Raw genomic sequence first — 13,077 nt, forward strand, 5'->3', positions numbered from 1 at the left:
TATATGCGTACACATAAACGTGCACACATACACACATACTTATTTTAGAAATCCCAAGCCCGGACCTATATCTCCAGTTCCATTACATCCCCACAGCGTTCTCCCTTGCCTTCCCCCATATCTGTCTTCCGACTACATGAATACATTTACTAATTTGCTGAGCATTATCATGTATCCAAATATTTTCAGAATTGCTTCACTCGTTCAACTACAGAAGCAAACCTACTAAATAGTTCAGGATTTTTTTTTTGGTATTCCCCCCGACATTTCACCCAAGACTGGAATAAATTGCCCTTTTGCACTTTGCTTTCTTCACTGGAAATAATTTCATATCTGTTCTTTGAGATCTTCATTCTTTCTTGTAACTGCTTAGTTACATTGACTGTACATAGCATAGTTTATTCAACCAATTTCCTATGCTTAGACATTTAGGAACTTGGCAATAATATATCATAACAACAAATAAAGCTGCAGTGAGTAATCTTGTACATAAGTATTTTTGCATTGTTGGAGGTGCATCTTCTGAATTCCTAGAAGTGGGATTGCTGGCTCAAAGAGTAAATGGATATAAAGTTTTGTTAAATAGTGCCACATTCCCTTCTGTAAGAGTGAGTTGTACCGTTTTTCATTGTCACCAGCAATGTATGAGTGCCTATTTCCCCACTCTCAACAACAGAATATTTCATCAATCTTTTGGATATTTTTGCCAATCTAGTGGGTGAGAAATGATATTTCAGTATCATTTTATTTTGCATCATGAATGGAATTGAACATCTTTTCATGTGTTTAAGGGGTGTGTGTGTGTGTGTGCGTGTGTGTGTGTGTGTGTGTGTGTGTGTGTGTGTGTGTGTGTGGTGAGCTATTTATTCATAGCTTTGCCCATTTTCCTGTAGGATTTTGGGGTTTTTTTCTTCAATTTTGAGTGTTACTTGTGTATTAGGGACATTAGCCCTTTATCTGTGATATATGTTACAAATATTTTCTCCTGGTTTGTCATTTGACTTTGCTCATGTTATTGATAGCCATGCAAAAGATTTTTATGTGATCAAATTTATAAATCTTCTTATAAATTTGGATTGTGAGTTATAGTAAAGCCTTTTTCGACACCCAGGTTTTAGAGGAATTCTTCCATGTTTTCCTTCAGTATTTGTATAGTTTCATTTTTCACATTTAGATATCTAATCCATTTTGGCATTTTTTTCTTTTTTATGGGTGAAGGATGGGCCTAACTTATCTTTTTCCTGTTGTCCCACCACCATTTTTTTGGAAGTTCATCTCTGCCCCGGTAATTTGAGATACCACCTTTATCATCTGCTAGATTCCTATGTGCAGTTGGGGCTATTTCAGGACTTTGTATTTCTTGAAGTACTTTGAATGCTGGTGGTTCCAGCTGAGTTTTCATTAAACATTTACATCTCAGAGGCTGCGAGGTTCCAGGGTTTACAGCACAGAGGAATATTTAGGCCTCTTACCCTTTCACAATGGATAGGTGTGTCCTTACTATTTTCTTACTTAACACTTTCTGAATTTTCCAAATTTTCTGAAACCAGCTGAAAATTGTTTTAGTCTTTAAGAAAATTTTAAAGGTATTATCAGTTTTTAAACAGTGAACTTCAGCATGAATTTCTTTTTTTTTTTCATTTTAACATCTTTATTGGAGTATAATTGCTTTACAATGGTATGTTAGTTTCAGCTTCACAACAAAATGAATCAGTTATATATATACATATGTTCCCATATCTCTTCCCGCTTGCATCTCCCTCCCTCCCACCCTCCCTATCCCACCCATCCAGGTGGTCACAAAGCACCGAGCTGATCTCCCTGTGCTATGCGGCTGCTTCCCACTAGCTATCTACCTTACGTTTGGTAGTGTATATATGTCTATGCCTCTCTCTCGCTTTGTCACCGTTTACCCTTCCCCCTCCCTATAGCCTCAAGTCCATTCTCTAGTAAGTCTGTGTCTTTATTCCTGTTTCACCCCTAGGTTTTTCATGACATTTTTTTTTCTTAAATTCCATATATATGTGTTAGCATACGGTATTTGTCGCTCTTTTTCTGACTTACTTCACTCTGTATGACAGACTCTAGGTCTATCCACCTCATTACAAATAGCTCAATTTCGTTTCTTTTTATGGCTGAGTAATATTCCATTGTATATATGTGCCACATCTTCTTTATCCATTCATCTGTTGACGGACACTTAGGTTGTTTCCATCTCTGGGCTATTGTAAATAGAGCTGCAATGAACATTTTGGTACATGACTCTTTTTGAATTATGGTTTTCTCAGGGTATATGCCCAGTAGTGGGATTGCTGGGTCATATGGTAGTTCTATTTGTAGTTTTTTAAGGAACCTCCATACTGTTCTCCACAGTGGCTGTATCAATTTACATTCCCACCAACAGTGTAAGAGGGTTCCCTTTTCTCCACACCCTCTCCAGCATTTATTGTTTCTAGATTTTTTCATGATGGCCATTCTGACTGGTGTGAGATGATATCTCATTGTAGTTTTGATTTGCATTTCTCTAATGATTAGTGATGTTGAGCATTCTTTCATGTGTTTGTTGGCACTCTGTATATCTTCTTTGGAGAAATGTCTATTTAGGTCTTCTGCCCATTTTTGGATTGGGTTGTTTGTTTTTTTGTTATTAAGCTGCATGAGCTGCTTATAAATTTTGGAGATTAATCCTTTGTCAGTTGCTTCATTTGCAAATATTTTCTCCCATTCTGAGGGTTGTCTTTTGGTCTTCTTTATGGTTTCCTTTGCTGCGCAAAAGCTTTTAAGTTTCATTAGGTCCCATTTGTTTACTTTTGTTTTTATTTCCATTTCTCTAGGAGGTGGGTCAAAAAGGACCTTGCTGTGATTTATGTCATAGAGTGTCCTGCTTATGTTTTCCTCTAAGAGTTTGATACTTTCTGGCCTTACATTTAGGTCTTTAATCCATTTTGAGCTTATTTTTGTGTATGGTGTTAGGGAGTGATCTAATCTCATACTTTTACATGTAGCTGTCCAGTTTTCCCAGCACCACTTATTGAAGAGGCTGTCCTTTCTCCACTGTACATTCCTGCCTCCTTTATCAAAGATAAGGTGACCATATGTGCGTGGGTTTATCTCTGGGCTTTCTATCTTGTTCCATTGATCTATATTTCTGTTTTTGTGCCAGTACCATACTGTCTTGATTACTGTAGCTTTGTAGTATAGTCTGAAGTCAGGAAGCCTGATTCCTCCAGCTCCGTTTTTCGTTCTCAAGATTGCTTTGGCTATTCGGGGTCTTTTGTGTTTCCACACAAATTGTGAAATTTTTTGTTCTAGTTCTATGAAAAATGCCAGTGGTAGTTTGATAGGGATTGCATTGAATCTGTAGATTGCTTTGGGTAGTAGAGTCATTTTCACAATGTTGATTCTTCCAATCCAAGAACATGGTATATCTCTCCATCTATTTGTATCATCTTTAATTTCTTTCATCAGTGTCTTATAATTTTCTGCATACAGGTCTTTTGTTTCCTTAGGTAGGTTTATTCCTAGATATTTTATTCTTTTTGTTGCAATGGTAAATGGGAGTGTTTTCTTGATTTCACTTTCAGATTTTTCATCCTTAGTGTATAGGAATGCCAGAGATTTCTGTGCATTAATTTTGTATCCTGCTACTTTACCAAATTCATTGATTAGCTCTAGTAGTTTTCTGGTAGCATCTTTAGGATTCTCTATGTATAGTATCATGTCATCTGCAAAGAGTGACATCTTTACTTCTTCTTTTCTGATTTGGATTCCTTTTATTTCCTTTTCTTCTCTGATTGCTGTGGCTAAAACTTCCAAAACTATGTTGAATAAGAGTGGTGAGAGTGGGCAACCTTGTCTTGTTCCTGATCTTAGTGGAAATGCTTTCAGTTTTTCACCATTGAGGACGATGTTGGCTGTGGGTTTGTCATATATGGCCTTTATTATGTTGAGGAAAGTTCCCTCTATGCCTACTTTCTGCAGGGTTTTTATCATAAATGGGTGTTGAATTTTGTCAAAAGCTTTCTCTGCATCTATTGAGATGATCATATGGTTTTTCTCCTTCAGTTAGTTAATATGGTGTATCACGTTGATTGATTTGCGTATATTGAAGAATCCTTGCATTCCTGGAATAAACCCCACTTGATCATGGTGTATGATCCGTTTAATGTGCTGTTGGATTCTGTTTGCTAGTATTTTGTTGAGGATTTTTGCATCTATGTTCATCAGTGGTATTAGCCTGTAGTTTTCTTTCTTTGTGACATCCTTGTCTGGTTTTGGTATCAGGGTGATGGTGGCCTCGTAGAATGAGTTTGGGAGTGTTCTTCCCTCTGCTATATTTTGGAAGAGTTTGAGAAGGATAGGTGATAGCTCTTCTCTAAATATTTGATAGAATTCGCCTGTGAAGCCATCTGGTCCTGGGCTTTTGCTTGTTGGAAGATTTTTAATCACTGTCTCAATTTCAGTGCTTGTGATTGGTCTGTTCATATTTTCTGTTTCTTCCTGATTCAATCTTGGCAGGTTGTGCCTTTCTAAGAATTTGTCCATTTCTTCCAGGTTGTCCATTTTATTGGCATAGAGTTGCTTGTAGTAATCTCTCATGATCTTTTGTATTTCTGCAGTGTCAGTTGTTACTTCTCCTTTTTCATTTCTAATTCTATTGATTTGAGTCTTCTCCCTTTTTTTTTTGATGAGTCTGGCTAATGGTTTATCAATTTTGTTTATCCTTTCAAAGAACCAGCTTTTAGTTTTATTGATCTTTGCTATCGTTTCCTTCATTTCTTTTTCATTTATTTCTGATCTGATTTTTATGATTTCTTTCCTCCTGCTAACTTTGGGGTTTTTTTGTTCTTCTTTCTCTAATTGCTTTAGGTGCAAGGTTAGGTTGTTTATTCGAGATGTTTCCTGTTTCTTAAGGTAGGATTGTATTGCTATAAACTTCCCTCTTAGAACTGCTTTTGCTGCATCCCATAGATTTTGAGTCGTCGTGTCTCCATTGTCATTTGATTTCCTCTTTGATTTCTTCAGTGATCACTTCGTTATTAAGTAGTGTATTGTTTAGCCTCCATGTCTTTGTATTTTTTACAGATCTTTTCCTGTAATTGATATCTAGTCTCATAGCGTTGTGGTCGGAAAAGATACTTGATACAATTTCAATTTTCTTAAATTTACCAAGGCTTGATTTGTGACCCAAGATATGATCTATCCTGGAGAATGTTCCATGAGCACTTGAGAAAAATGTGTATTCTGTTTTTGGATGGAATGTCCTATAAATATCAATTAAGTCCATTTCGTTTAATGTATCATTTAAAGCTTGTGTTTCCTTATTTATTTTCATTTTGGATGATCTGTCCATTGGTGAAAGTGGGGTGTTAAAGTCCCCTACTATGAATGTGTTACTGTTGATTTCCCCTTTTATGGCTGTCTGTATTTGCCTTATGTATTGAGGTGCTCCTATGTTGGGTGCATAAATATTTACAATCGTTATATCTTCTTCTTGGATCGATCCCTTGATCATTATGTAGTGTCCTTCTTTGTCTCTTCTAATAGTCTTTATTTTAAAGTCTATTTCGTCTGATATGAGAATTGCTACTCCAGCTTTCTTTTGGTTTCCATTTGCATGAAATACCTTTTTCCATCCCCTTACTTTCAGTCTGTATGTGTCTCTAGGTCTGAAGTGGGTCTCTTGTAGACAGCAAATATATGTGTCTTGTTTTTGTATCCATTCTGCCAATCTGTGTCTTTTGGTGGGAGCATTTAGTCCATTTACATTTAAGGTAATTATTGATATGTGTGTTCCCATTCCCATTTTCTTAATTGTTTTGGGTTCGTTATTGTAGGTCTTTTCCTTCTTTTGTGTTTCTTGCCTAGAGAAGTTCCTTTAGCAGTTGTTGTAGAGCTGGTTTGGTGGTGCTGAACTCTCTCAGCTTTTGCTTGTCTGTAAAGGTTTTAATTTCTCCATCAAATCTGAATGAGATCGTTGCTGGGTAGAGTAATCTTGGTTGCAGGTTTTTCTCCTTCAACACTTTCAATATGTCCTGCCACTCCCTTCTGGCTTGCAGAGTTTCTGCTGAAAGATCAGCTGTTAACCTTATGGGGATTCCCTTGTGTGTTATTTGTTGTTTTTCCCTTGCTGCTTTTAATATGCTTTCTTTGTATTTAATTTTTGACAGTTTGATTAATATGTGTCTTGGCGTATTTCTCCTTGGATTTATCCTGTATGGGACTCTCTGTGCTTCCTGGACTTGATTAACTATTTCCTTTCCCATATTAGGGAAGTTTTCAACTATAATCTCTTCAAATATTTTCTCAGTCCCTTTCTTTTTCTCTTCTTCTGGAACCCCTATAATTCGAATGTTTGTGCGTTTAATGTTGTCCCAGAGGTCTCTGAGACTGTCCTCAGTTCTTTTCATTCTTTTTTCTTTATTCTGCTCTGCAGTAGTTATTTCCACTACTTTATCTTCCAGGTCACTTATCCGTTCTTCTGCCTCAGTTATTCTGCTATTGATCCCATCTAGAGTATTTTTCATTTCATCTATTGTGTTGTTCATCATTGTTTGTTTCATCTTTAGTTCTTCTAGGTCCTTGTTAACTGATTCTTGCATTTTGTCCATTCTATTTCCAAGATTTTGGATCATTTTTACTATCATTATTCTGAATTCTTTTTCAGGCAGACTGCCTATTTCCTCTTCATTTGTTAGGTCTGGTGGGTTTTTATCTTGCTCCTTCATCTGCTGTGTGTTTTTCTGTCTTTTCATTTTGCTTATCTTACTGTGTTTGGGGTCTCCTTTTTGCAGGCTGAAGGTTCGTAGTTCCTGTTGTTTTTTGTGTTGGTCCCCAGTGGCTAAGGTTGGTTCAGTGGGTTGTGTAGGCTTCCTGGTGGAGGGTACTAGTGCCTGTGTTCTGGTGGATGAGGCTGGATCTTGTCTTTCTGGTGGGCAGGTCCACGTCTGGTGGTGTGTTTTGGGGTGTCTGTAGACTTATTATGATTTTGGGCAGCCTCTCTGCTAATGGGTGGGGTTGTGTTCCTGTCTTGCTAGTTGTTTGGCATAGGATGTCCAGCAGTGTAGCTTGCTGGTCGTTGAGTGAAGCTGGGTGCTGGCGTTGAGATGGAGATCTCTGGGAGATTTTCGCCGTTTGGTATTATGTGCAGCTGGGAGGCCTCTTGTGGACCAGTGTCCTGAAGTTGGCTCTCCCACCTCAGAGGCACAGCACTAACTCCTGGCTGCAGCACCAAGAGCCTTTCATCCACACCGCTCCTTAATTTGGGATGATTCGTTGTCTATTCATGTATTCCACAGATGCAGGGTACATCAAGTTGATTGTGGAGCTTTAATCCGCTGCTTCTGAGGCTGCTGGGAGAGATTTCCCTTTCTCTGCTTTGTTCTCACAGCTCCCAGGGGCTCAGCTTTGGATTTGGCCCCGCCTGTGCGTGTAGGTCGCTGGAGGGCGTCTGTTCTTTGCTCAGACAGGACGGGGTTAAAGGAGCCGCTGATTCGGAGGCTCTGGCTCACTCAGGCCGGGGTAGGGAGGGTCACGGAGTGCGGGGTGGGCCTGCGGCGGCAGAGGCCGGCGTGACGTTGCTAGCCTGAGGCGCGCCGGCCGTGCGTTCTCCCGGGGTAGTTGTCCCTGGATCCCGGGACCCTGGCAGTGGCGGGCTGCACAGGCTCCCCGGAAGGGGGTGTGGATAGTGACCTGTGTTCGCACACAGGCTTCTTGGTGGCGGCAGCAGCGGCCTTAGCGTCTCATGTCTGTCTCTGGGCTCCGCGCTTTTAGCCGCCCCTCGCGCCCGTCTCTGGAGCTCTCTTAAGCAGCGTTCTTAATCCCCTCTCCTCGTGCACCAGGAAACAAAAAGGGAAGAAAAAGTCTCTTGCCTCTTCGGCAGGTCCAGACTTTTCCCCAGACTCCCTCCCGGCTAGCCGCGGTGCACTAACGCCCTGCAGGCTGTGTTCACGCCGCCAACCTCAGTCCTCTCCCGGCGCTCCGACAGAAGCCAGAGCCTCAGCTCCCAGCCCCGCCCGCCCTGGCGGGCGAGCAGACAAGCCTCTCGGCTGGTGAGTGCCGGTCGGCCCCGATCCTCTGCGCTGGAATCTCTCCGCTTTGCCCTCCGCACCCCTGTTGCTGTGCTCTCCTCCGCGGCTCCCAAGCTCCCCCACTCTGCCACCCGCAGTCTCCGCCGCCGAAGCTCCCCCACTCCGCCACCCGAAATCTCCGCCGCGAAGGGGCTTCCTAGTGTGTGGACACTTTTCCTCCTTCACAGCTCTCTCCCGCTGGTGCAGGACCCGTCCCTATCCTTTTGTCTCTGTTTATTTTTTTCTTTTGCCCTAACCAGGTACGTGGGGGGTTCCTTGCCTTTTGGGAGGTCTGAGGTCTTCTGCCAGCGTTCAGTGGGTGCTCCGTAGGAGTTGTTCCACGCGTAGATGTATTTCTGGTGTATCTGTGGGGAGGAAGGTGATCTCCGCGTCTTACTCTTCCGCCATCTTCCTGGAAGTCCCCTAGCATGAATTTCTAATAACTCTCCCCCAAAAATACTACCTTTGGTATTCTCCTTTTCTTCATATCCCCTCAATAAAAGATGTTTCCAAAAGCTGCATATAACACAGGTGAAGAGATGACAGCGGGAGGCTGGCCAGCCAGGCTTAACAGGCCATCTGCTCTGAGCTCTCTCTGTTCTGCTTCCTATGGCTTCTGAGCACCACCACCTTCTTCACATGAGTGAGGAAGTAAGGAACAGGGAAGAGTAACATTGCAGAACTTGAATCATCGGGTAGCCCGAGTTTTTTGTTTTTGTTCTTGTTTTTTAATTTGGCTGCGCCGGGTCTTAGTTGCGGCAGGCAGGCTCCTTAGCTGTGGCATGCGAACCCTTAGTTGCGGCATGCGTGTGGGATGTAGTTCCCTGACCAGGGATCGAACCCTGCCACCAGCATTGGGAGCGCAGAGTCTTAACTACTGGACCACCAGGGAAGTCCCACAAGTTTTTGATATGTAACATTTTAAAGCGTTCACTTCGGGACTTTGCTGGTGGCACAGTGGTTAAGAATCCGCCTGCCATTGCAGGGGACACGTGTTTGAGCCCCTGGTCCAGGAAGATCCCAAATGCCATGGAGCAACTAAGCCCGTGCACCACAGCTACTGAGCCTGCACTCTAGAGCCCGCAATCCACAACTACTGAGCCCACGTGCCACAACTACTGAGCCCATGTGCCACAACTACTGAAGCCCGGATGCCTAGAGCCCATGCTCCACACGAAGCCACCGCAATGAGAAGCCTGCGCACTGCAATGAAGAGTAGCCCCCACTTGCCACAACTAGAGAAAAAGCCCACTCACAGCAACCAAGACCCAATGCAGCCAAAAATAAAGTAAATAAATAAATATATTTAAAAATAAAATAAAGCGTTCACTTCCTAGGGAGGGCTGACACAGGAGCTTGCTCATGTTCTCTCTCTCTCCCTCTCCGCACCCCACTCTGTGCCTGAATGGCCTCCCTTAGGGGGAATGACTAGATTCTTTATGCTTTTCATAACGTGGGGGCTATAAAAAAAAAAACCTGTTTATAAGACTCATTTAGAGGAGACAGGACTCACACTGGCCCTGTGGTCTCTGTTATTATCAAGTTCTGATTCAGGGAACATATTTTCTTAAGGAAAATCAGGACATGTAATCTGATCTAATTCAACATGTCAGATCCTATAAAGCTTTTAAAATGAAGCCAGGTTTAATTATAATCTTGACAAGTCACCTTTTTGGAATGGAAGAGAATTATATGAAGGTGGGGTATACCTTTTAAGTGTTCAAATGCACGAGCGGTGTGACAGCCGGCAGACTCAAGAATTCTCCTGCTCTACTGTGTATCCATCAGGCAGCATGCAAGTAACAATGCTGTCTTGTGATTTAATGTAATCCAGACTGTTATTTTGTTATGGTTGCTCTACTATTCTACTCTTCTGTTAGGGTAACTCTATCAAAATAAAGACCAGGAATTTTCTTTAAAATTTTTTTCTTTTAAACACTATGAACAGCTTAGATTTGTGTATATCTGTGCACAAGCCTGGTGTAGAAGTTTCTTCTGAATAAGCTTGTTGTGGGTAAACTTTCAGACTTCAGTTCACAGTAAGGTCTTTAACTTGCACCTCCAGGCAGCAGCTACCCATGTTGTTTGATTGCTAGTTAAGTGTTAATAGAATTAAGAGTGTTAAAATATTTTTATAGGTTTGGTCTTCCACTTACTCTCAACACCTTTCATGTTGTTCCACTTGCATTTCAGTCTCACAGCCACCAGCACAGTAGGAAAGAGAAATCTGAGTCCCAGTCAAGCAGAAGGTGTCCTGGAGGCCAGAGTATCAGGGGAGATTTCTGACACTGAACTTGAGCAGACAGATCCCTGTGCAGAATCCCTCTCAGAGGGAAGGAAAAAGGCCAAGAAATTAAAAAGGATGAAGAAGGACCTTTCTCCGACAGGTGTGTATTGAATCTCACTAAGGTTCTAGAGCTGTGTCTTCTTTAATGTTCTAGAAACTCTTATTTGGGGGGAGAGATTATAGCAGGGCTTCAGTCGATAACAAAGCCCATGTAGCCTAAAACGGGACCAGATGTTTTTCAGATCATTTTAATTTAATTTGAGGAATCTCCGAAAAGCCCTGGCTCTTGATAGAGTGAGGCTTGGTGGGGGCCTCCTTGTTAAAGATGGTTAAGTCTGTTTTGATAACCTTCTCTCTGTCCTCCACGGTTTAGAGGCTTTGCTGATGTATGTAAAGTCACCTCAATATTTTAAATGTATATGTGAATTTGCACAGAGGCCTACTCCTACATGTGTTATTTTCAGTAGCAGAGTTTTCACTGTTCCCAGCAAAACCCCAGGCCACCTGAATTTCTCTCGTAAGCAGAATTATGTAAGGAGTAAAAGAAACAGGAAATGAACACATGTTGTATGCCTACTGTGTGCTAGACACTGGAGCCTTCTCTTTCCTGATTGAATTTCATTCTCACAACAGCCCTGACATAGGGACTCATCCTTGTTTTAGTGATGCAGAAGTCTGGACTCAGAGAGGCGAAGAAATGTGCAGGTCCAGGTAGCTAGTAAGAGCAGAATGAGAAGGTGAGCCAAGTCCCGTATCCTCTCTGTCCTCCAGACATGCTGTGGAGGCCCCATGAGCTAACCCAGCCCTTGGTGCACAGACCCTCTGCAGGACCCGAGTACCAGGCAAGGAAGGGGCTTGCTGGGAAGCCAGCATCTGTGAAAGGCCCTGCTCAGGAGATCGGGCCAGAACCTGGTCAGCTAGCAGACATGGTGACAGAAATTACAGCCACTGCTGACCAGGTGTTTGCTGATGACCCTGCACTGCACTTCATGCTTTTATTTTTTTTTATCTTTATTTTTTCTGTTTTTTTTTAAACGAATTTATTTTTTATACAGCAGGTTCTTATTAGTTATCTATTTTATACATATTAGTGTATATATTTCAATCCCAATCTCCCAATTCATCACACCCTGCTTTCGCCCCTTGGTGTCCATACATTTGTTCTCTACATCTGTGTCTGTACTTATGCTTTGCAAACCGGTTCGTCTGTACCATTTTTCTAGATTACACAAATGTGCGGTAATATATGATATTTGTTTTTCTCTTTCTGACTTACTTCACTCTGTATGACAGTCTCTAGGTCCATCCATGTCTCTACAAATGACCCAATTTTGTTCCTTTTTATGGTGGAGTAATATTCCATTGTATATATGTACCACATCTTTTTTATCCATTCATCTGTCGATGGGCATTTAGGTTGCTTCCATGACTTGGCTACTGTAAATAGTGCTGCAGTGAACACTGGGGCACATGTGTCTTTTTGAATTATGGTTTTCTCAGGGTATATGTCCAGTAGTGGGATTGCTGTGTCATATGGTAATTCTATTTTTAGTTTTTTAAGGAACCTCTCCTTAGTGGCTGTATCTATTTACATTCCCACCAACAATGCAAGAGGGTTCCCTTTTCTCCACACCCTCTCCAGCTTTTGTTGTTTGTAGATTTTCTGATGATGCCCATTCTAACTGGCGTGAGGTGATACCTCATTGTAGTTTTGATTTGCATTTCTCTAATAATTAGTGATGTTGAGCAGATTTTCATGTGCCTCTTGGCCATCTGTATGTCTTCTTTAGAGAAATGTCTATTTAGGTCTTCTGCCCACTTTTTGATTGGGCTGTTTGTTTTTTAAATATTGAGCTGCATGAGCTGTTTATATATTTTGGAGATTAATCCTTTGTCCGTTGATTCGTTTGCAAGTATTTTCTCCCATTCTGAGGGTTGTCTTTTCGTCTTGTTTGTAGTTTCTTTTGCTGTGCAGAAGCTTTTAAGTTCCATTAGGACCCATTTGTTTATTTTTGTTTATTTCCATTACTCTAGGAGGTGGGTCAAAGAAGATCTTGCTGTGATTTATGTCAAAGTATGTTCTTCCCATGTTTTCCTCTAAGAGTTTTATAGTGTCCAGTCTTACATTTAGGTTTTTAATCCATTTTGAGTTTATTTTTGTGTATGGTGTTAGGGAGTGTCCTAATTTCATTCTTTTACATGTCGTTCAGTTTCCCCAGCACCACTTATTGAAGAGACTGTCTTTTCTCCATTGTATATCCTTGCCTGCTTTGTATAGATTAGTTGACCACAGGTGCATGGGTTTATCTCTGGGCTTTCTATCCTGTTCCATTGATCTATATTTCTGTTTTTGTGCCAGTACCATATTGTCTTGATTACTGTAGCTTTGTAGTATAGTCTGAAGTCAGGGAGTCTGATTCCTCCAGCTCCGTTTTTTTCCCTCAAGACTGCTTTTGCTATTCAGGGTCTTTTGTGTCTCCATTACAAATTTTAAGATTTTTTTGTTCTAGTTCTGTAAAAATGCCATTGGTAATTTGATAGGGATTGCATTGAATCTGTAGATTGCTTTGAGTAGTATAGTCATGTTTACAATATTGATTTTTCTAAGAACATGGTATATCTCTCCATCTGTTTGTGTCATCTTTGATTTCTTTCATCAGTGTCTTATAGTTTTCTGAGTATGGGTCTTTTACCTCCTTAGGTAGGTTTATTCCTAGGTAT

General features: G+C 41.2%; 1 protein-coding gene across 2 annotated transcripts in view; it reads left to right on the forward strand.

Annotated features, from left to right (window-relative positions):
* PARN (poly(A)-specific ribonuclease) overlaps window positions 1-13,077 on the forward strand; it is a 169,155-nt gene that overhangs the window by 141,628 nt on the left and 14,450 nt on the right. For both annotated transcript variants that reach the window (XM_060284171.2, XM_030884013.3), the window contains one exon: window positions 10,263-10,456. In XM_060284171.2, the coding sequence (XP_060140154.1) occupies window positions 10,263-10,456 (194 nt within the window). The remainder of the gene's footprint in view (window positions 1-10,262; window positions 10,457-13,077) is intronic.

Source organism: Globicephala melas, chromosome 15 (genome assembly GCF_963455315.2).
Source record: "Globicephala melas chromosome 15, mGloMel1.2, whole genome shotgun sequence".
In the NCBI taxonomy this organism is placed as follows: Eukaryota; Metazoa; Chordata; class Mammalia; order Artiodactyla; family Delphinidae; genus Globicephala; species Globicephala melas.